Source organism: Helicoverpa zea, chromosome 26 (genome assembly GCF_022581195.2).
Source record: "Helicoverpa zea isolate HzStark_Cry1AcR chromosome 26, ilHelZeax1.1, whole genome shotgun sequence".
NCBI classification, from domain to species: Eukaryota; Metazoa; Arthropoda; class Insecta; order Lepidoptera; family Noctuidae; genus Helicoverpa; species Helicoverpa zea.
This window is the reverse complement of record NC_061477.1, coordinates 2,699,383-2,723,149: the sequence shown is the minus strand read 5'-3', so window position 1 is coordinate 2,723,149 and position 23,767 is coordinate 2,699,383. Positions and strand designations below refer to the sequence as shown.

The 23,767-nt window shown below is 36.7% G+C and overlaps 1 protein-coding gene across 5 annotated transcripts in view; it reads right to left on the bottom strand.

Moving 5' to 3' along the window:
- The window catches only part of LOC124643090 (serine/threonine-protein kinase Genghis Khan), a 69,979-nt gene that overhangs the window by 37,139 nt on the left and 9,073 nt on the right, over window positions 1-23,767 (bottom strand). For 2 of the 5 annotated variants that reach the window (XM_047181940.1, XM_047181939.1), the window contains exons 4-23: window positions 20,400-20,521; window positions 19,632-19,736; window positions 19,210-19,314; window positions 18,631-18,779; window positions 18,012-18,162; window positions 17,273-17,327; window positions 16,761-16,891; window positions 16,371-16,457; window positions 15,816-15,937; window positions 11,007-11,160; window positions 10,067-10,184; window positions 8,852-8,961; window positions 7,859-7,990; window positions 7,277-7,390; window positions 6,590-6,724; window positions 5,947-6,057; window positions 4,581-4,694; window positions 3,703-3,816; window positions 2,997-3,101; window positions 2,402-2,504 (exon numbers count right to left, since the gene is read on the bottom strand). In XM_047181940.1, coding sequence (XP_047037896.1) covers window positions 2,402-2,504; window positions 2,997-3,101; window positions 3,703-3,816; window positions 4,581-4,694; window positions 5,947-6,057; window positions 6,590-6,724; window positions 7,277-7,390; window positions 7,859-7,990; window positions 8,852-8,961; window positions 10,067-10,184; window positions 11,007-11,160; window positions 15,816-15,937; window positions 16,371-16,457; window positions 16,761-16,891; window positions 17,273-17,327; window positions 18,012-18,162; window positions 18,631-18,779; window positions 19,210-19,314; window positions 19,632-19,736; window positions 20,400-20,521 — 2,337 coding nt within the window. Of the gene's footprint in view, window positions 1-2,401; window positions 2,505-2,987; window positions 3,102-3,690; window positions 3,817-4,580; window positions 4,695-5,946; window positions 6,058-6,589; window positions 6,725-7,276; window positions 7,391-7,858; window positions 7,991-8,851; window positions 8,962-10,066; window positions 10,185-11,006; window positions 11,161-15,815; window positions 15,938-16,370; window positions 16,458-16,760; window positions 16,892-17,272; window positions 17,328-18,011; window positions 18,163-18,630; window positions 18,780-19,209; window positions 19,315-19,631; window positions 19,737-20,399; window positions 20,522-23,767 lie in introns of all 5 variants that reach the window. The other 3 variants (XM_047181936.1, XM_047181937.1, XM_047181938.1) reach the window with 3 other exon arrangements.

Below are 23,767 nucleotides of genomic sequence, written 5' to 3'. Positions count from 1 at the left end.
GAGTATGCAAAATCCGAGTGACGGCAACTGTGACCGGATTCTTATACCTGAGACCCTAAATAATGACAAAACACATCTTGCCGCCAGGTGTTATGGTCCCTTCTCGATCCCTTCACATCCCCTCTCCGCCCATACAGTAAGCATAGCGCGCTCACTTGTTTAGTGTGTTTCTACATCTATTGACGTACAGACGTTGCATTTCTAAGTCGTTTTTTTTTTATATATCATATAAAATAATAATATTTTCGTAAATTCTTAGTGTCTGTTCAAAGTGTACTGTATTGAAAAACGTAAAAAATGCCGTTAGAAGTGGTTAATTTGAAAAGAAAAAAACCTAACGAACAATTTTGCTCATTCTGCGATAATTCAAGTGATTTAGTGAAGAACCCAAGGCCAAGTACGTTTCTTCATATCAAAGAAGCAGCAAATAGCAGAAAGGACAGCATTAGTGAGAAGTTTTCAAAACTATATGATCCAGACTCCACAAAACAAGAATTTTCATGGCATCAAGACTGTTTAGCCACTTATATAAGTGAGGAGAAAATAAGGCGTCGTGAAATTGCGTTGCATAAAAAAGAAGAAGTGTCTGCTTCAACTTCCAAAGCAAACGTGGAGGATATGCAATATTTTGCCAGCATTACATGCTGTGAGTGGTTGCGACACTACTAGCAGATTTGGTAGTAAAATGCAATGGTTGAAAGCTGCGTCTGAAGATTTTGTACAAACAGCTCTCATGCCTTTGGGAAACCTTGACCTAAATGACGAGCAATTCAAACAGTTAGAAGCAGTTTGCACATATTTATTTTCAAAGAAGAAATTATCTGCTGATGAACTCAGATTTATACTGATATCTCAGAATATAGGTTTCAATTTCAATTTGATGAGAGTGATATGCACTTCAGATGCTTTGCATTTGCATTTATTAAGGGCTACAGTACAAACATTTATATGGAAAAATGCTCATCAAACACAATTACCACCCATTGATTATTGTTCATTTGGTTACGAAAAACTCAACGGTGACTTACGTCCACGACAAATGACGAAGCCGTCTTTACCAGAGTCATTAATTCCACCATGTAAATGTACTTGTTGTAATTGCAAAAAATCGGAATTGTTTTGTATTTCATTATGTAAATGCATCAATAACAAATGTGAAAATAAAAATGATTAATTTTTTACCTACTTTAACTACATTTATGTTTTAATTAGCTGGTTTTCATATATAACTTTCATTTTTTTATCAATAAAAAAATGTATTACTGTAATTTTTGTTTTTTTTTTTATTATTTAAGAATCCATCTTCACTTATAACACGAGAAAATACTATAAATTATTACGAAAATAATCATTAAAGCGATTTTATATCATGCACTAAATACATTCCCTTTATTAATAAGAGAAGAGGGGGTAAAAAAAAAATGGACCAAAAAATTGACCGGCAAGATCCACATTATTATTCTTTGACCTTTTCCTCACCTAAATCCGTTGGCGAAATTTGGTACTCACATTTTGCATACTCACTTACCTCTAGCGCCCGGTCTAATTCTTAAGCAAGACTTGGCGCGGTCGGACCGCATGGATTAGTGACATAAAGAGAGTAACGAGAAAGTATAGTAAATAGTAAGAAAGTTATATAATGCCCTGACAGAAACAGGGACAACCTCATTAAATTTACGTGCATACCATACATACAGGGGTGTTCATTGTGGAAGTGTGCCACAGTGTGTGAAGAAATAAAATGCTTGACGAAACTAATGATAAAAGGAAGTATATAAGAGTAGCACATACCAAAGTACATATATCGGGTGTGTCGTTCATAATCACATTAAATGAAATGCGTTAATATACTTGTTAAATGTCGATTAACACAAAGAAAAAAGAAAAATACGTGAAAATAAAAAAATGCATTTTTCAAACAAAGTAAATAAAATAAAAATGTGCGAAAATTAGAACACCATATAGAAGTCAGTCATTACAAACAGCTGAAATTCTCCCTTGAAAACTGACAGCTGTCAACTGATCAAAACATTCGATACTCCTAACTTTATCTCTGCTTTACACATGATGTTGTAAATTATGAAAACGAAAAATGAGTCCTGTGGCTAAACCACTGAATGGATTAGGTTGTTTTTTTTAAATTCGCTATAGAATATCATGAAGTACATGTGATAGAATTTAATGTGATTATGAACGACACACCCGATATAAGGGGGAGTAGATAAGTGTGTACATTAGAAGAGTACATTATTGAACCTATTTCACTAATTTCACTGTTAGAAAATTAAACTATCCCCGAGTAACATGGATTATATTTTCTCCGCGTCCTAGAAGTTTTCCCGAGTTCCGAGTGACAACATTTAGTTACCTATAAAAATATTTTCCAGCATAATAAACTCACCATGTTTAAGATACTCCAATTCCTCAGTCATCTTCGTAGCGAGAGCCTGCAGGTAGCCCCGAGCTTCTTTCTCGTCGGCCACCCATCTGATGATGTCAGCTATCTATAGGAAGACGAGGAGAAAACCAGTTTTAGGTATGTTCTTCTCAAAGAAAGAATAAATATGTATTAACTTAAAGAAAGTTTTTTTTTTTTAAGTTAATACATATTTACTTGCGATTCTTAAAATGTAGTGTATGTATTTTTTTGGTTTCGTAATAAAACGTCTAACGTTGATTTTTGTCCAGGTTTGAGAATAAAAATCCAAGAGCACAAATATAAATTAGCAGGGTAACAAACAGACCAGCTGGGTAAAATACAAACAATCTGTGTAACTAACAATCCAGCAGAATGATAAACTTTGAACCTAGGTAAAATATGCTTGGGGTAACATACAAACCAGTGGGCTAACACACAAACCATTTGAATTACTCACAAAACAGCAGGATGGTAACAATCTTGTTGGGGTAACATACAAACCATCACTGACAGGACAAACAAACAGTTAGTGTAACACAAGGTATATAAAGTGAGGGGTTGAACTTACATCACTGACCTGTGTCTCCCAGTGCTGCATCGTCTCTCTCTTGGCTCTCAACTCTTCTAATTCTATCTCCATCTGTCTTCTCTCTTGCTGCCATCTTCTACCGTTTTCTGCCAACTGGTGATAAGGGATTTCTTATAGATAATGCACCTCTCTTTTTTATTGTTGCTACACGGGTGTTTGTACATGGGTCTACATGAGTTGCAATTTTTTGAAAAATTACCAAAATTTGTTATGCAAAAATATTATAAGTAATATGTAGATTCGATATGTTAAATACATACTGACGACAGCTTGCAGTTTTCTGTAGAATTGCGCTATCACGTATTAGTTACGCAATTTTAATTATAAACTCCACTAAAATGGAAGTGTTGCGCAATCAATTAAGCAATTTGTGCAAATATTAGCACAAACTTTAACGCAAAAAAACGGTATTTTTATAGTTTTATATTTATACTACTTCTTCGTCGGCGTTTTTATAATATTATTGATTTATTAAAGTTTTGAACCAAGTAAAAAAACTTGACATTTTGTATTTTGATGCTAAACCTAAGAAACGCTTTTCGACCGAACAAATAGATCTTTCAAGACACAGTTCAAAATATCCCTTAATCCAACTAAAACAATCAATCCCACAGACACAAAAAAGGGCAGGTAAGTTAACTGGGAAATGGGAGCTACTCTAGGGTTAACACAAGACAATAACTTTGCTATTCACAGCGTCCAGATCCTTGGCCAGTTTCCGGTTCTCGTTGAGCAGCATCTGTCTGTCTTCGCTGTCCGACATCTGTTCTATGCGACGGCTTTCGAGTTTCTCTTTTGATGTTTGTAGCTGTAACAGAGAATTTTAACTTTAGAATTATCAGCCTTACTTATAAACGTGAATTAAATATAAGTAATACTTAAGGGCTGTTTAAGAAAATTCTTACTTATAAACGTTGATTAAGTATGTGTTAACTAACATTTAATCACTACTTAAGACTTTAAGTAGTGATTAGTTAAATTGTTGCTTAGAAGGTGATTAGAGATTTTATAAGTAAGGGGGTATTTGTATATCGTTTTATTAAAGAGGATTATGTTTATTCATCGCTGATGACCTAGTAGGTAAAGGTTCGTTTCCAGGTAAGGCAAGTATCAATGCAACTTTTCTTAAGTTTGTGTGTATTTTGTATGTATATTTTGGACATAAATGACTGTGTTTCGGAGGCCACGTTAAACTGTAGGTCTCGGTTCTCATTTGATCCAGAAACCCATTAGTCTGACAACCAATTTACAAAGCGGTATCGAGTTAGTTGCTCCATGTAAAACACTGGAACTCAGCTGCACCCGGCTAGACTGGGAGTTCACCCCAATATACCTAGTTGTAAAAAGGCTCGGAAAGACCTCAGGACGCGGTTGAAACTGGCGGAACTGGTTACGATTATTATAACTTGTCCAGACATATTTCATTATTTTTGTGTTCTAGTATTTTATATTTTCTTATTGTTTGTGTTACTTGTTTCTTTTTCCGTAGATGTAACCTCGTGTGCGTCTTATTGGGTGAATAAATGAGTGTTTTCTTACTTTCTGTCTATATAACTTTGGTACAATATTTACCTCTCTATTGAGAACATTGCGTAGGGCATCTCCCTCTTGCAGCTGATCGTTGAGAGCGGCTAACTCCGCCTGGAACCGCGCCTGCTGCTGCGCTAGAGACTCTTTGTACTGCATCTGTGGCAATATCATATTGTTTTTTAGCATTAAAACTGTCCTAAAATAGTGTGGTTTGTGATTAAATTGGGACGAAGCAGAATGTTTGCACGTCAAGTTATTCATATGCAATCAACACTTTAGAGATGAAGTTGAAATGTATTGTATTCTGATAGATTATAGTTCCTTGATGCTCCGGTGTCCTGCCTTTATCACACACTACATTTATGTTTGTGTTTTACTTCTTTAGCAATGACACTTTTTGTAGGAGTACTTTTTACCGACTTTTTGTGATGTGTGTTGCATTTTTCTCTCACAAAAAAGCGGTCACCAACTATCCGTTGTGCTATCAGTCTATAAGCTCATACACGCTACTATACATCCACATGCGACAAGGAGTTATAGATAGTTCAACTCAGATTTGCGCGCGGCCCTATGTGTGCATCGGCTTATAAATATACAACTTTCATTCGTGTGACAGTGACGTCGTCCGAGCATGACGTGTTCTTATCGCTTTTTGTTATGGGTACAGTCGTTTACGAAAATGTCTAGTTCTTCACGGAGAAAATGTTTAAGGAGTCAGGTAGCGTTTCAAAAAATGAAACAACATTCAGAGCTTTTTATTATTACATTTTACAGTTTTTCATTATTTTCTCATACGTTTTTTCAAATGTCAAATTGACAGTATCTAAGAAATAAATGAGGTGAAATATCTAAGATGAATTAAATACTCCTTACATATTTTCTAGCTCGGGGTACGCGGACAATAAATAAAAGTGTCGACTAAGAATGTAAAAAAACGTATAATCTAGTATAATAATGTAAACAAAATGTGTGGGGAATTTAAAAAAAATATATTGCTTCGCATAATGTCGACCAAAATAAGACGGAAATAATGAAACTCATAAATGAACGTTTAAGTGAAATTGATGAAGGGATTTTGGGTAATACTTGTCGATATGTACAAAAGAAAAAATAAGAATACCTACTATAGACATTTTGACATGGAGTCAAAATTTATAATTGACCTTGGTGAGAGTAGCGAATCCGAAAATTCATCATTTGATTTTTCAAGTAGCGATTCAGAATCATTATAAATAAATAAACATTAAATTACGTAATAACTGTTTTTCTTTAAACAGCTGTATACAACCCCTAAATAACTGTATTTGTACCCGACTGTACCTCCAGTCACGCACACAAAGTCACTGCATATGAACAAGGGTTACCCACACATAAGGCCGCGCGCAAGACTGAGTTGAACTTACTATACCTCTAGCGTCTCGACTTCAGCCTGCAGTCTAGCGACGTCGGCGGCGGCGGAGGGCGGCCCGCCCGACTCCACGCGCTGCGAGCGTAACGTCTCTTCACGTAGTTTACGTTCCTGGGAAACAATAACATTTATTTATACCAATACATATAAAAAGGAAAGATGTGATTGTTTGAATTGAATAGGCTCCGGATATACTGAACTAGACTTATGTTTTATTTCAGGCACGAGAAGAAGTTTCCCGGGAAGCCGGTAAAATCGCGTGGAACAACTAGTTTGCACATATGAATGCTTGTATAGAAGTTTACTTTTATTGTAAGTGTGTATATAGTATTACGTATACCCAAGAATAGCAATGATTGTACCATTTAACTACATCGATAACAGAACCATTTTCAGTTGTCAAATGGTCGATTTGACCAACGAGTGACAAGTACATGGCCGGTTATAGTTTGGTTATCGTTACAGTTAATTGTTATTCTTAGTTTTTAGAGATTTTCCAGTCCGATTAACCTGAGTACTACCTAATAAAAATATAAACATTGTGAGGTAGGTTTTGGCTGATTATGAAACTATTTCTTATTATTTATTCATGTTATGTTATGACAGTGTGTTTTTACCAATAAAATAATAAAACATAGCATACCTTAGTAGCCTCAGAAATGGCAGTATCAAGCCTTGCCTCTAGCTCCCGGCGTCCCTTCTCCGCGCGTCGTATGTCTTGTCTGAGCGCGTCTATCTTCTGCATCGCTACTTCCAACTCTTCTTCTTTGTCACGGACCTGGGAATGAAGTGAGTTATTTAGTACTGTAGACACTTCTTAACACAATAAAATAAATACTAATAAATAATTCCTTTATTTCAGGAAAACCCCATAGAAAATTAGCAAGTTATTGAAAAAAATATTTATACAAAACAATTATTAAAATGACAATAAAATATTGCGAAAAAGGTAATCTTATTCTTGTCGAGTCGATTGGAAATAAAACTTTAATTTTGGAAGCCCAATATTTTTACCATGCACACGACATTGATAGAGTGGTCATATCCTACAAATATTTTAAACTCGACAGGTTGAATGTCTGCGTAGTTTGTTGCTCTTTTCCACAAAAACTGCTAGATGGATATTGACGAAGTAATATAGCTTTTACATATCATATGTATTTATCAGAGTAACTTATAGGCAATTTATAGGCTTTTATGCATTCCCCTGATTTTGTTCTCCCTTTGAAACAGCTAGTAATTAATAAATTGAGCGTCGGTTTTAAAAAACCATTTATCGAGGCTACTTTTTATCTAAGTGCGTTGAATATTTCCTAGTTGTGGTACATACCTGCCGTGAAAGCTTCTGTTTCTGTTGCCTGAGCTCGGACAGGCGTTCCGTCACCTCGTTGTACTCAGTCATTGCTAGCTTGCGTTGTGATAATGCATCTTTTAGCTCTTTGTCCTACAAAAATACAAATACAATCCGATTAAGAACCTTCTGCTTTTGTTTAACGTCGGTTGAAAATACGAAGAGACTAAGATATATAAGACAATATTTGTTGCACTTCGCAGCAAAAAACTTAAGAAGTTTTTAATAAAATTGAATCTCGAAAAAGCTGATTGTCATGAATTTCGATAGTTGAAATATCTTTTCTTTTTACCTACATGAATAAGTCATATAATGCAACAAATGGTTTCTCGGTGCGGAACTATCCAAAACTATAACTAAGAGAAAAGTAGTTCTTATTCAACGTTCATATAGTATTAAAAACCACATTTATCACGAAAAGTATTTTACAAAATATGAAGATGGACACTGTGACAAATATTCATCTTCTCTGTATGAGGAGAGGCCTGTTCCCCACTCAGATAGAAGCACAATTAAAAAATATATGATTATGATGATGTTGTATCATAATGATCTACAAACCTGCAATCTAAGTTTCTCAACGGAGTCAGTTTTATCCTTCAGGAGTTCTTCCTTCTCCAAGTTGAGAGCTTGTATGATGACCTCCATCTCCCGGATACGGGTCGCCATCTCTTGTGGCGTTGCTGGTATGTCCTGGTACGGAGCAAAGAGTCATTAACTAAATGTATGTAATCCGTTAAGTTAATACAAGGTCAAATGAGAAAGAAGATTTGTATTTAACGTTATTATGTTGTTCAGTAACCTACTTTAATTTTAAAAAGAAAAAAAAAACTGTCAGGAACGGTTCAAAATGTGTTCCGAAGTTACAAAAATACAATAAAAAAACTACAATATTGTCTAATATTGCTGTCTTTCCATACGATAAATAAACTGTACTTCTCTAAGTCATGGACACATCATTCTGTCTGTTAGAATACACTACATATACATGTACTAGTGAGTTATATAATTGGGTACACAGACTAAAAGATTCAAAAATAGCTTCTAGAAATCTAGATATACAACATTATTTTTTGTTTATGCGAAACCTGATACACCTATCCAGTATTTTTATGTAAAGAATCTATGTACGAAATTTCAAAACCGTATCATGAAAAATCACAAAGTTAGAAGCTTGTTAAGTTACGGGTCTGTCCGTAAAAATACATAATCACCACAAAACGCACACATGCCCCGCGACGCGATAGCACTGTGCGCTCGCGCCCGCTATGAACTCGCCGTGACCGCCGTTGTGCGAGAATAAATACCTATTTGTGGTGTCCAACATTCAAAGTTTTTTAGATAATTTTGGGAAAAAATATAACGTGGTGTAAAAACTATTGGAATCGATTCAGTTACTGATTCTGAACAAACTATATTCAGGTTTCGCACAAACAAAAAATAACGTTGTATAAACTTCTCCTCATCTAAAGTTAATGGTATAACCCCCGCAAAACCCATATAAAACCACGAAAAAATCATGAAACAAATGTATAATCGAATAATAATTCATACTTGTGTCGCAATGCCAGTATTAAGTTGTTCATAGCAGCGGACTTGTGCTTCCAACTCGCCATTCCTTTTGGACAACGCCGCCATTTCTTCTTTCAACTGTAGTATGTCTTCTGCGAATATAAATAATTAAGTTTTGACTGATTAATTATCTTCTTGTCTTCATAATTTCATTGACTCACTAATACTCAAGAATGGATGCACTGATTTGAGACGTTCCTTATTTTACCGGGTCTGATGATTAATAACGATATTATTTAAATTGATGTAGTGAAGAATTGTTGTCTAATGTTAAAAGACTGGTCGATTTGATTGTTCATGTTCATTGTTGATATCTCAAGTGTGCACTCAAGATCATATCTATACTAACTCAATGAAGAGGAAACAATTGAGGGAATGTTTGTAACGAATAAACTTAAAAACCACTGAACCAATTTTAAAAATTACACCATGATACTGAGTAAGAGTAAAGGGTTATATTTTATCTTAGTATGGAAAGAAGGTCTTACGAGAAACAGCTTGTTTCTACTCTAAAGTATATTTATCTATACTAATATTATAAAGCTGAAGAGTTTGTTTGTTTGTTTGAACGCGCTAATCTCAGGAACTACTGGTCCGATTTGAAAATTTCTTTCAGTGTTAGATAGCCCATTTATCGAGGAAGGCTACTTTTTATCCCGGTACGGGAAGTAGTTCCCACGGGATGCGGGTGAAACCGCTGGCAGAAGCTAGTTTGTTATATGAGTAATATGTACACAACATTATAATGTAAATAATAGTTAATTAAATTAAAAAAATAGTTAGTTAAGCGTGAACTATCAAGCACAGTAATTACTCTCAAATGCAAACATTTTATGATCTCACAACGCAAATTTCCACTACATTTGGCACAGAGATAAAAACTTCAAATTGTAATATTTATTATAATAATATGTATAGATTATACAAGCAGCGTGGAACAGGAACTCATCCAGGAACAGGATCCATACGTTCAAACTTTTACATTTGTAATATTAGAAGGACCCTTCCCTTCTTTCCCCTTCTTCCTCAGTGTATAAATTATCTGAGTACCAAATTTTACTTATTTTCAATGGGTTCATTTATTTGTTGGTTCCGTTTTTGTTTTTTTTTTTTTTTTTTTAATAGTGTATTGTTTCATTAGTTCACTAGATTTTTTTCATAGTGTAATATAACGATACAAATAAAGGTCCAACTTACCACTACCACCATCTACCGCGGATCCGCCCGCTCTTAACTCGGCAATAGTTTGTGCGAGAAGGGCGTTTTCTCTTTCTAACGCTTTTAATGCCGCTCGGTCGCCGGCGTTTGATGGTGCCTGTAAATAAATATATATTATTACAATCTTACAAATAACGTTAAAAGAAGGCAAAACTGAATACTTTAAGCTGTTTAGAATTGTTATGTCGATGAGCTGAGACAAGAAAAATTATTTTGGGTGCGGTCCTCTTCTTCTACACACACAAGTTTTATAATATAAACGCATTACATATAAAAAAAAAAAACATAACAACATAGAGTTGTTGGTTTACCTCAAACCATCCTATTTTGACGTGTTCTTCGGAATTTTGGAAGACACGATAAACTAGTGAGTCTCGGCTATCATTTGAAGATCTTTGACAGTCGTTACGGGATAAGCCAAAAAGATTGACAACCAGTCTTACCAAGGCGTATTGACTTGTCCGGGTAACCGGATTGATAGGCAGTCGCTCCTTGTAAAACACTGGTACTCAGCTGCATCGAGTTAGACTGGAAGCCGACCCCAGCATAGTTGGGGAAAAGACTCGGCAGAGGATGATGATGATGATGGAGGTTATATTTAGACCTGGCTCGGCGCATTCTTGGCGGGGCTGAGCGGGCTGGCGGCGGCGCCCAGGTCCGACAGTGAACGTGAAGCCCACTAGCACATACTGGTACATGTTCCACAGACCTGGCTCGGCGCATTCTTGGCGGGGCTGAGCGGGCTGGCGGCGGCGCCCAGGTCCGACAGTGAACGTGAAGCCCACTAGCACATACTGGTACATGTTCCACAGACCTGGCTCGGCGCATTCTTGGCGGGGCTGAGCGGGCTGGCGGCGGCGCCCAGGTCCGACAGTGAACGTGAAGCCCACTAGCACATACTGGTACATGTTCCACAGACCTGGCTCGGCGCATTCTTGGCGGGGCTGAGCGGGCTGGCGGCGGCGCCCAGGTCCGACAGCCGCGAGTCCGCCGTGAACGTGAAGCCCACGAACGGCAGGTGCAGACCCGAGAACGCTGACGATGCTGAAGGCGGGGGAACTGCTTCTGATAGTCTGCAAAGATGAAAAAGTGGTTAAAATATAGGAAACAATATTATAGATAGGACTATTTACTAACGGCAATACAAAGTGAACTAATTTTGCTGTGTTACCAATCTACTCACTCGATTCCATTGATGGATTGATCAATAGCGATTGTTAAATTCATCATCTCCCAAGCCGAGAGTCGATCGTTAAATTCGACCATACAAAATATAACCACAAGATACAAACTGAGCTAATTTTTCAACGTCAATGTGAGAACAATTTAACTTTAGCTTTATCAATTAACATTGATTTATAACACCTTAAATTATCGGGCAGACATTACAGTTAGGCAGAAACAACTTTGAGGACGAGGTGAATAGGAGAATTCAGTTGGGTTGGGCTGCATTTGGGAAGCTACGTCGAGTCCTAACATCGTCGATCCCACAGTGCCTAAAGACAAAAGTATTCAATCAGTGCGTCCTACCTGTCATGACTTAGGCGTCCGTCCTAATTGGAAGCGATCGTACGATGGCGCGATGCGTTTTTCAACTCACGATCAAAGTGGTCGTACGATGACCTAACAGGTGTCCTAATAGATCGCGCGATGTCTATCGTGCGATGCCGTCGCTCGATGGCTGGCGTCGCGCTTACGCTTACGCTTCGCAACTAATAGCCATGGTATAGTTCGGCCGTTCAGAGAATGCGTTCCTGACACCTGTCAGTTAGTCACGACTAGTGATGGGCACAACATAACACTGAGTTCGTTACCGTTCCTCCAAAATGAACCGCCAAATTATTTTAAGATTATTTTCGTTTTAAATTGGCGGAATCATTTAAATTTTTATTTTAGTTATTTAAGTGGAAACCAAAAAAAGGTAATATTCATATAATAAAATTGTTTTATTTATTCTTTGTTACAAAGTTACAATTTCTATGCAATAAAGTAAGTACATTGAATTGAATGTGCGTACAGAATATTAATCAGACTCCGATTCGCTTGAGGAGGTGGTGTCTTCATCATCATCTTCCCCTACATGTATAATTATATTATTATCAATAACAGAATCAATCCTGATATCTCGGTCAAAATGTTCCAAAATCAGGTTTTTAGTCTTCTCAACAACCCTTGCCCAGTCATCTCTTGTGACTTCCCCGCAGGCTTCTTTTAATAGGGTCATCATCTTTTTCGTGCTGAATGGCGGGGAAGTATTGTGGCGGGCGGCCACATATTATCTTCCATGCCAGTCGAGCCGAACTTTTCTTTATTAATATTTGTTATCGTTCGTTTGCTAACTCCAAGCGCCTGAGAGACGCGTTCTTGTACTTGTTCGACAGGTATCAGGGGTCCGCAATTTTGCCGCTCCCGCTCAAAGTAATCTTGCAGCTTGATGATTAACTCACGGGCTCCACTTTTCAATGTTTGTCCACGTTTAGGCATTATTATGCACCAAAAGTAAAAAGAACGCAATAAAAAACACAATCGAAGTCCTATTTAGCGCCGATGTCAGTTTGAAAAGCAGAAACAGTCTTAAGGAGATGAGTTACGCACGAAGAATTTATGTCGACTAATTTATTTATACGGGCGGCGCCCTATTTATATGTGTACGCCTGCGACAACGAAAATCTGATTTTGAAAATTTAAAATTTTGAATTTGACATTTGAACTTCATTGTATTTTTCTTCATGACTATTGAAGGTTGCGAGTCGAAAAGGTTGTATGCGTTTCATGTCGCTACAAGTCCATTAAACATAAGCCGGATAATCAAATAAAAACCATAGACATAATATAGTAAACAGGACTGCGCACATATTATACTACTTACTTATTGGTGTCTATGAGATTAAGCTATGTGAGACAAATCCGAATTTGCTAAGATTATTAAACACAGATTGGTATTGAAGTTTTAACTTACGCAGTTTGTTACCTTAAGATACTAATATAAGCTTTTAATAATTAGCTGAAATTAGCTGTATTAAATTCATAAAAGTTATCTTATAGTCCATTATTTTCAAATTTTAAAAAAGAAAAACAAATCTTTTATTTTATAATATAAGTATAACTGTAAAAGAACTGATTACGATACTTGCCTGTTATTTTTAGCACAGCACTACAAATATAAAGCGCTGACATAACCTTGTAATTGCGCAGTATAGATTTAGAAAAATATTGTTTACCAAGTTATTTGACACTCAGTTTGGACCAAAATTATAACATTCATTGATTATTGATATAATAATGTTGTTTTAAATTTATTTCATCAATTGTTAAAACGGTAAACAATCAGCAAAAAATTTTTATCGTAACTGCAACGCCATTACAAAGTTACGTCGTCAGTTCAATCGCGATGTGTCAGGAACGCATTCTCTGAACGGCCGAACTATAATGTTAGTAATAGCTATAACACCCGAACGATGTCGTCTGGTAAATATGTAGTACCCAGAGTTAATAATGTTTATGGGGACCGAACGCTAGAAAAGCGTGTCCCATACGTACTCAATAGCTTACCAGACGACATCAGAAACGAAAATAGGAAAAATAAATTTAAGATAAAACTAAAAAAAACACCTACTCAGTACACTGCCTTAACTTTTTATTGTATTACTATCCTACTAACTATAGTTCGGCCATTCAGAGAATGCGTTCCTGACACGTCGCGATTGAACTGACGACGTAACTTTGCAATGGCGTTGCAGTTACGATAAAAATATTTTTGCTGGTTGTTTACCGTTTTAACAATTGAGGAGCATTAAAACAACATTATTATATCAATAATCAATGAATGTTATAATTTTGTGCCAAACTGAGTGTCAAATAACTTGGTAAACAATATTTTTCTAAATCTATACTGCGCTATTACAAGGTTATGTCAGCGGTTTATATTTTGTAGTGCTGTGCTAAAAATAACAGGCAAGTATCGTAATCTGTTCTTATACAGTTATAATATAAAATAATACGATTTGATTTTCTTTTTAAGAATTGGAAAATAATGGACTATAAGACTTAATTATAACGTTTATGAAATATAAAAATAAAACTATGACCAAACCGCATTTTTATACTTAGATTAAAAATGGTAACCCCAAATGGCGTTATGGGCCGCCATTTTGTGACGCTAAAACAGTCGTCCGTTGTCGTTTCGTGCGCATAGACCACGTTTTTCAAGTGTTTTCGATCTGTTTTTATTTGATTACCCGGCTTTTGTTAGACCGAGATATCAGGATTGATTCTGTTATTGATAATAATATAATTATACATGTAGGCGAAGATGATGATGAAGACACCACCTCCTCAAGCAAATCGGAGTCTGATTAATATTCTGTTCGCACATTCAATTCAATGTACTTGTAACAAAGAATAAATAAAACAATTTTATTATATGAATATTACCTTTTTTTGGTTTCCACTTAAATAACTAAAATATAAAACAAATGATTCCGCCAATTTAAAACGAAAATAATCTTAAAATAATGCGGCGGTTCATTTTGAAGGAACGGTAACGAACTCAGTGTTATGTTGTGCCCATCACTAGTCGTGACTAACTGATAGGTGTCAGGAACGCATTCTCTGAACGGCCGAAGTATACTTCTACTAACTAACTACCGACTACTTTTCTTACTTATGCTATATCTATACTCCGATTATATCTATATCTAATCTTTGATTTTCATACTTACGTACTTATATAATATTAACCTCCTAATACTACTTATATAGCTTAACATATATAATACTAATATTACATATATAATTACATATATAATACTAATATATATATAATATAATACTAATATATACTAATATATTAATTTTATAATTATTGTAAACTTAACTTAATAGAACCTATAATAGTAAGTCAATAGTTTAGAAATCTGATCCAACAGATAAACTGTGTATACAGTTTTGTTGGACATTTTATATTTTTTATAATGTAAAATGTACCTTCTAAGCAATAAATAAATAATAAAATAAATAAATAAATAATAATACGCCACTTTAACGATGTCTCTTTATAGAGATGCACAGTAAAATAAATCTGTATGTTTGAACTCATCGCACGACGAGAACGCATCGTGTCATCGTAAGATCGCTGTCAATTAGGACGACGCCTTACGGAGCCAAACGTGGACACTGACGGTACGGCTGGTCCACAAGTTTAAAGTCGCTCAGCGGGCTATGGAAAGAGCTATGCTTGGCATTTCTCTGAGACAGAAATGAGGTAATCCGTCAGAGAACCAAGGTCATCGACATAGCCCACCGAATCAGCAAGCGGAAGTGGCAGTGGGTTGGCCATATTAGCCGAAGAACCGATAACCGTTGGGGTAAACGAGTTCTAGAGTGGAGACCACGCCTCGGCAAACGTAGTGTAGGACGTCCTCAGGCACGGTGGAGTGATGACTTGCGCAAGGCGGCTGGCAGGAGCTGGATGCGAGCAGCCGAAAATCGATCTCAGTGGCGTGCACTTGGAGAGGCCTATGTCCAGCAGTGGACTGCGATAGGCTGATGATGATGATGATGATGAAATTATATTAACAGGGCTTGCGACATCTAAGAATTTAATATTATTTAAAACGACATTATTTACAAACATGATATATCTAATCTAATTATAAGTTAAAGTTATGAATATTTAATTTTTAAAATTCGAAGTCTTCTGCTACGTCAGTGGTTGAGTTAAACTCACCTGATATCAGTATCATCGACGTCGAAGTTGGAGGTGTCCGTGGGGCTGGACACGTCGGGCACGAAGGGCGCCTGCATCTCCCGCACGCTCTCCCACTCCAGCTGCGCGAACCATGGGTGATTCTGGTACAAAAAAGTGGTTATATTTAGTAAATATGAATACAGTTTATTGGTAGTTCATTTATTTATTTCACAACATATTAAATACATTTTTAAATATTAAATTATAAAAATACAGTTTATTTATTTTTACTTTGATCCTTTAAACGTTTTCACACTGGTGAGTTTGAACCGGTAAGTTTAAATTGTTCACGCTCTCAATTTTCACTCGACAACACCCTTAATAAACGTGCCGAATACGCGCTAGCTTGAAAGAGCTCTGCTTAAATAAATATACTGTATATTTGCAGTATAAATGAGAGTGGTAATAAAAAAATATTCTCTAAACGCGCGTATACGCTCTTTGGGTGCCTATATGCTCAAACCGGTTAGAAGGTTTCTTACTAAACGTGCGGAAAATCTCTAAGGTTAGTAAAAAGTGGTTGATTAATCTTACCTTGAAGTCTTGCAGTCCATTTTTTCCTAATCTATTTTCTGAAGAGCATATCAGTCTGCGGATTAGATCCTTCGCCTCTTCCGATACCTGGTGGAAATAACTATGGATTAGTATGCAAGAAAAACAAATGAAATATCAAAGTACATGAGACGACAGGTATTCTGACGAGGTTTCAGTATCTGGAATCCTAACCACCACCCTATTTATCACTCACTCACATAATTTCCGTAAAGTTCATTAAGTCCATCTTTAGCTTCAGCACCTTTGGATAAATACAATAGGCGAACGAGGGCCCAACCCTCGTTGGCCTCCCAATAATCCATTTACTGACGGACTCACTGACTTTACAGTCCTGTGGTCTGGTGGAGACATAAAAAATAATAAAGATACCTGTGCAGCATGTTCGTCGGGCGGCGGGCAGTGGAAGGAGCGGGCGTGGTTCATGATCTTGCCGTACGTCTCCACCAGCGACTCCGCGTAGAACGGTGTCTCGCCAAACAGCATCTCGTACATGCATACACCTAGGGAAATAAATATTTTACTAATGGAAAATTCCAGAAAAATATGTAGACCAAAAACCAGGAATCAATTGAAAGAAAAAATTGGTACAGCAGACATACTTTATCCTAAACTCAATATTTGTTACCGCTAAAACAATCACAAATCACTGTAGCGTTTTTGGCGTCTCGTACGAGGTTGCCGAGGAGCTTCAAATACGATAACCATATAATTAAAAGTCCATCTCGAATGTAATAACGGGATATATATATTTTTTTATAACATAAGTTTATCTATTGCTTAGGAACAATAACAGTTGCATAATTAAACTTATCACTTAAAACTTGAGGTCTCAAGTTCATTCTACAAGTAACTTAGGACAATTTACATCAAAACAGACTTACCTAAAGACCACCAATCACACTCTGGACCATATCTGCCTTGACCGTCTTCCATAGCCTGCAAAACAAGAAAAAAGTTAAATTGGACTACAACATCGCTCAGTAATCAAATATATGGTATGTAGATGAAGGTGTTATTTTACTATTCCATCTACATGAAAACCAATGAAAACCACTTTTCTCAAAACTCCATTTCTTTGGTCAGTCCCTAGACTCTTTGTAATCTGAGTACGAAATCTAATTTAAATTGGTCTAGTAGTTTTGCCATAAAAGCGCAAAGTCCTGAAAGATACACGTTCACAATAAGAGTACGTATATAACGTTATTTTTTGTTTATGCGAAACCTGATACACCTATCTAGTATTTTTATGTAAAGAATCTATGTACGAGATTTCAAAACCGTATCATGAAAAATCACAAAGTTATAAGCTTGTTAAGTTACGGGTCTGTCCGTAAAAATACATAATCACCACAAAACGCACATGCCGCGCGACGCGATAGCACTGTGCGCTCGCGCCCGCTATGAACTCGCCGTGACCGCCGTTGTGCGAGAATAAATACCTATTTGTGGTGTCCAACATTCAAAGTTTTTTAGATAATTTTGGGAAAAAATATAACATGGCGTAAAAACTATTGGAATCGATTCAGTTACTGATCCTGAACAAACTATATTCAGGTTTCGCACAAACAAAAAATAACGTTGTATAATAGACAGTATTTAGTTAACAGTATTTGAACATACCCTCAATATCTCAGGCGATATATAATCAGGCGTCCCGACAGCCACATTGCTCTGCACTTTGCCGTCGTCTCCAAGTCGTAAACACGAGCCGAAGTCAGCTAGTCGGATGTGACCGCTTGCGTCTAACAGCACATTATCTGGTTTTATGTCTCTGTGGAAAGAAGAAAAATAGTTATAATTTTTGGTTATCGTCTTAGGCCTAGAAATCACCAAAAAGCCAGAGAAGTTTTTAATCATCATCATCGTCCTGATCTTAACCCAATTTTATTTGTCGTCGGCGTAACATGGTTTCTCCTTCCTTACTCTTCTATGTGCCATCATTTTCATACACAAGTAACATTCTTTCTAACCATATCGACCTTCCAATTGCAATGGCAATTTCTCAGCAGATGGTGGTATAAATATGGTATGTTCTGCAATGGTATGCTTACCCGAGTACTTTTAGCGTTCTTTGAGTTTTTTCGTCAAAAAAGTTACAAACGGTCGAAAATGAGCCAAATGGCTTCGAAAAAAATAACGATCTGTGCTTTTTTACCCAACTTGGTCCAAAATACACCGATACCCATCCTATGTAACATTGCCACAATATTAACAATATAAACAATTATTTACAACTCACCGATGCACATATCTGAGTTCATGCACGCTCTGTATGGCAAGCACCATCTCAGCTATATAAAACTTGGCCATATCTTCCGGTAGACGGTCTTCGAACTTCGATAGAAGAGTCAGTAGGTCACCTCCGCAGTAGTAATCCATTACTAGGTACTGGAAATAGTAGTTGTGAGGTAAATAACACGCTTGATTTTTATTGGGATTAGAGTAAAAATCTATTAATCCTTTTTTTGCCAGTAAAAGGTAAAAAATAAAGATTTACGTGCAGTTCATGTGCTTACATAGATAAAATCAGATGTGCAATTTATTTAACCCGTTGCTTAGAATCGCCTAAGAAGGTGACAATTCCAACAAATGTTACTAAATGAAATCATAATTTTAAATTATATTTTATTAAAAATAACACCACCATTTTCTGATCCATCAAAACTCGCCATAAATTATTTGAAATCTTCTGCTTTAGCAATTAAAAGTCAATAACATCCAGCAGTCTAGATTTTAGGTAAAAACTTTCGGAACTTCAAATTTTGATCTGGCTGAAATTGCAACAATACCAAACAACCAACATTTTTAGTTCTCTTACCAAATTGTGTTCGTCCTGGAAGGCATAGTGCAGATTGGTGATCCACCTTCTGTCACCAAACACGAGAACATCGCGTTCCTCTTGAAAACATGCTGTTTCTGCTCTCTGCAAACACAAACAAAATATACATCATCAGAGAGTAGGACTAATAGGGGTAAGGGGTGTTTCGGATGGCACGTTAAACTGTAGGGCCCGGCTGTCATTGAACATCCTTGGCAGTCGTTACGGGTAGTCAGAAGCCAGTAAGTCTGACACCAGTCTAACCAAGGGGTACTGGGTTGCCTGGGTAACTGGGTTGAGGAGGTCAGATAGGGCAGTCGCTCCATGTAAAGCACTGGTACTCAGCTACATCTGGTTAGACTGGAAGCCGACCCCAATATAGTTGGGAATAAGGCTCGGAGGATGATGATGACACAACTTACCTTCAGCATTTCCCACTTGTTGAGTATTTTCATGGCGTACACTCGTTCACCAGTGCCCGTGGTCCCGGCGGTCGCCGCCGCCATATTTGCGCCGCCATCCGTGCCCTGATATGCAAAATAATATAGATATTACAGTTTATACAGAACTTATATCTATCTATATTTTAATGTAAATGTTCCTAAGGGTGCGTCTACAGTGCATGTGGCTGGAGCAACTTAACATGCGCAAGTGACAAGTGACAAGAGCACGCGGGTGGATATTTCGCTTTGGTACATGCGCGAGGCGCTGGACCTGCACGTTTTTAAAATGCATGTAACCTGCGCATGTGCCTCAACATGTGCAAGCCACTTGCACCGTGTAGATGCACGCAAGTTATACTAAACCTAACCACAATCCCCAAAAACGCCTCAATATAACATACGGCCGAACCAAATATTCAATCTATTATTCTGCTCACTTAGGCCGCGAACGCACAGGCAGGTGGCTTGCTTAGCACCTAGTGTCTAGCGCGTCAGCTAGCGAGTAGCCCAGTAAAACGAACGTTCTAAAATGAACGCGACCGGCTGCACTGAAGCTTAGCGCCTAGCTAGTCGAATAGCCAGGATGAAAGACGCTAGGCACTAGGCGCTAAGCAAGCCACCTGCCTGTGCGTTCGCGGCCTAAATGTTTGTCATTACCAGTATCTGACAAGTCATGATTCAATCTCTAGTAAGCAAATAAACAGACAGATAGAATATTGGGAACATTCCCAATTCCACAAAACATACCTGCATAAAAGACGCCCTGACGACGCACACTTCGCCGAAAGCCCCTCGGCCAATCACCTTGACCAGCTCGAAGTCGTCCCGAGATAGACGGAGCCTCTTCAACGCTGTGGCTACAGGTTTCACTGTGCAAAACAAACATACATGTCAAATAAAATAATCGTTGGCTGGTATAATTCAGTACCTTATGAACTTTCTCTATATATTAACCCTTATGCACCTCCTGTATTTACTACCCTTATTTACTCTCCTGTGTAATCCCTTATGAATAAAAACACAGATACTCAGCTGCTTCCAGTTAGACTGGAAGCCGACCCCAACATAGGCGGGAGTAGAAGAGATGATGTGCTCTCTTAAAAATCTCATAAAAATTTCACTTAAAAATTCTTGTCTTTCATTTTTCTATATCTTAATAAAAAGCTCAAATATTTAACTAAATCGAAAACCTAGCTCTAACTGATGGGAAATAGGTCACCCTTAACTTCACCCCGAATATGCGGTTGCAGACTTCTTTAGGTGTCACATACTTATTTATAAACTTACTTCGTAATTTATTTATTTATTTAGTTTGGCTCTTCAACAATGAGTACACGGTTACATCTATAACTATACATTTAAACTTATATCTAAGTGCCTCATCACTTAAAGAAGAGCACTGCATGCACTATAATTTGCACATAAACCTACTTAACTAAGCCAAAAAAAGAAAAGAAAATGAAACAGTGAGAAAAAAAAAACCAAAACAATACATTTTTTTATAAACTTAATACATAACATGCTGTCAGACAAATATTTGTGACTATAAGTTCGGCCATTCAGAGAATGCGTTCCTGACACGTCGCGATTGAACTGACGACGTAACTTTGCAATGGCGTTGCAGTTACGATAAAAATATTTTTGCTGGTTGTTTACCGTTTTAACAATTGAGGAGCATTAAAACAACATTATTATATCAATAATCAATGAATGTTATAATTTTGTGCCAAACTGAGTGTCAAATAACTTGGTAAACAATATTTTTCTAAATCTATACTGCGCTATTACAAGGTTATGTCAGCGGTTTATATTTTGTAGTGCTGTGCTAAAAATAACAGGCAAGTATCGTAATCTGTTCTTATACAGTTATAATATAAAATAATACGTTTTGATTTTCTTTTTAAGAATTGGAAAATAATGGACTATAAGACTTAATTATAACTTTTATGAAATATAAAAATAAAACTATGACCAAACCGCATTTTTATACTTAGATTAAAAATGGTAACCCCAAATGGCGTTATGGGCCGCCATTTTGTGACGCTAAAACAGTCGTCCGTTGTCGTTTCGTGCGCATAGACCACGTTTTTCAAGTGTTTTCGATCTGTTTTTATTTGATTACCCGGCTTTTGTTAGACCGAGATATCAGGATTCTGTTATTGATAATAATATAATTATACATGTAGGCGAAGATGATGATGAAGACACCACCTCCTCAAGCAAATCGGAGTCTGATTAATATTCTGTTCGCACATTCAATTCAATGTACTTGTAACAAAGAATAAATAAAACAATTTTATTATATGAATATTACCTTTTTTTGGTTTCCACTTAAATAACTAAAATATAAAACAAATGATTCCGCCAATTTAAAACGAAAATAATCTTAAAATAATGCGGCGGTTCATTTTGAAGGAACGGTAACGAACTCAGTGTTATGTTGTGCCCATCACTAGTCGTGACTAACTGATAGGTGTCAGGAACGCATTCTCTGAACGGCCGAAGTATAAATTAATTATCACGATTTAGAATCCTCTTAAGCGAGGTTAGAGGGGTGTGAAACAAATCAATGTCCCCACTGCATTGCTCGTACACAGCATACATTCTGGATAATGAGGAGTGCTGCCTTAAATTGGTGTTACTTTTTGGAGGGCTGAACAGTTTTCTGTTAGACTTTCTAGGTAGTCTTCGCAATCGTAATCCCATCAAGACAAAATCTTACCACCAAAATTTTGACGTACCTCAAAAACTGCAAATCCAACCAAATCCAACAAAACTCCATTTCTAAAACTCGCATCCACTTCAAACTTTCCACAAATATCAACGCTATTATAACGCAAAGAATCGAATAAAAAACCAGACTTCTAAAACGTGACACCGAGTAAAATGCAAGGGTGCAACTGCCGACTCAAACCGTCTGGTTACCTAACAAACCGTCTACGGTTTACCTATAAATATTATAAGCAATCAATAACCATTGAGGATGCGCCGTAGACACTGGAAGCCTATTCATACATAGAACTTCCTAGTTTACCTGTGATCGATTTAGAAGTTAATATACTCCGTTTGAGTAAGCACTTTAATGAAGTTAAACAATCTAGACAGGACTTTGTATTTAAAAAGTCACGTTTAAAAATAAAATGCATAAAAAAATCAATGTAAATACAGTAGTGACAATTACTTATTCAATTGAATACTTATTATAAGCAGGAGTTTATTTGTTTAATATGTATTTGTGTAAAAAGTCTTCAATTAAGATTGTTTACCTCTGGTTAAGAGCCTACTCAAATAGAGTATTGGTCCGGAACGAAAAGTCGCGAAATTGTACACGGGAACTATGAAACTAAGCCCTTTATTATGTAATTTGGCAATTAATTTTGCTTTTCCGATGAATTTTGGTTTAAATTATTAATAATCCCCTCTTAAATGATATGTGAAGTATTAAAAAGATGTCTATGTAAATAACTTGATGTAAATCGAATATATTAGCCTAGTTTCGGACCACCGTCAAGTAAACAGCCTTTATATACACTTTTGTTTACTTCGCAAGGCTTACATTTATAACTTAGAATGTTTTAAGTTTTATTATGTAACCGACCTAGATTCTATGCTTTCGAGCTTGTTTACGTAGCTTAGTAACCATAATATTGCGGGCCGAAGGGCAGAGAAACATGTTTAGATAGTTCTAATGTGATTGAGACCAATGCAAGATTGCAAGCTACTCCTGCTAAACATACAAAACTAAGCGCGACCGGAAAATCGAACTCAGGATCTTGGGTTTGGAAGACTCGAAACCATTAACTTAAAGCAACAAGATGGTTATATAAAATCTTAAATTTCTCACAACTCTTTTACCGAAAATAACTTCGTATTCAGACTATTTCTGACCCAGTGAAGGGGTGCAAAACCTTTCCCTTGAAAGTCACGTTCCCGGCCATACTTTACTTTCAAATTAAAACCTACCTATAAATATTATGACACAGAAAGGGTGTACACATAATATTGTCTATTAACTCGACACAATTTTCAATTGATAGCACAATTGATCGCTGCGCATCGTGACAGTGGAAATGGGTCAAATAGAGATCGACTAGCACCACTTGACAATCGTGTCG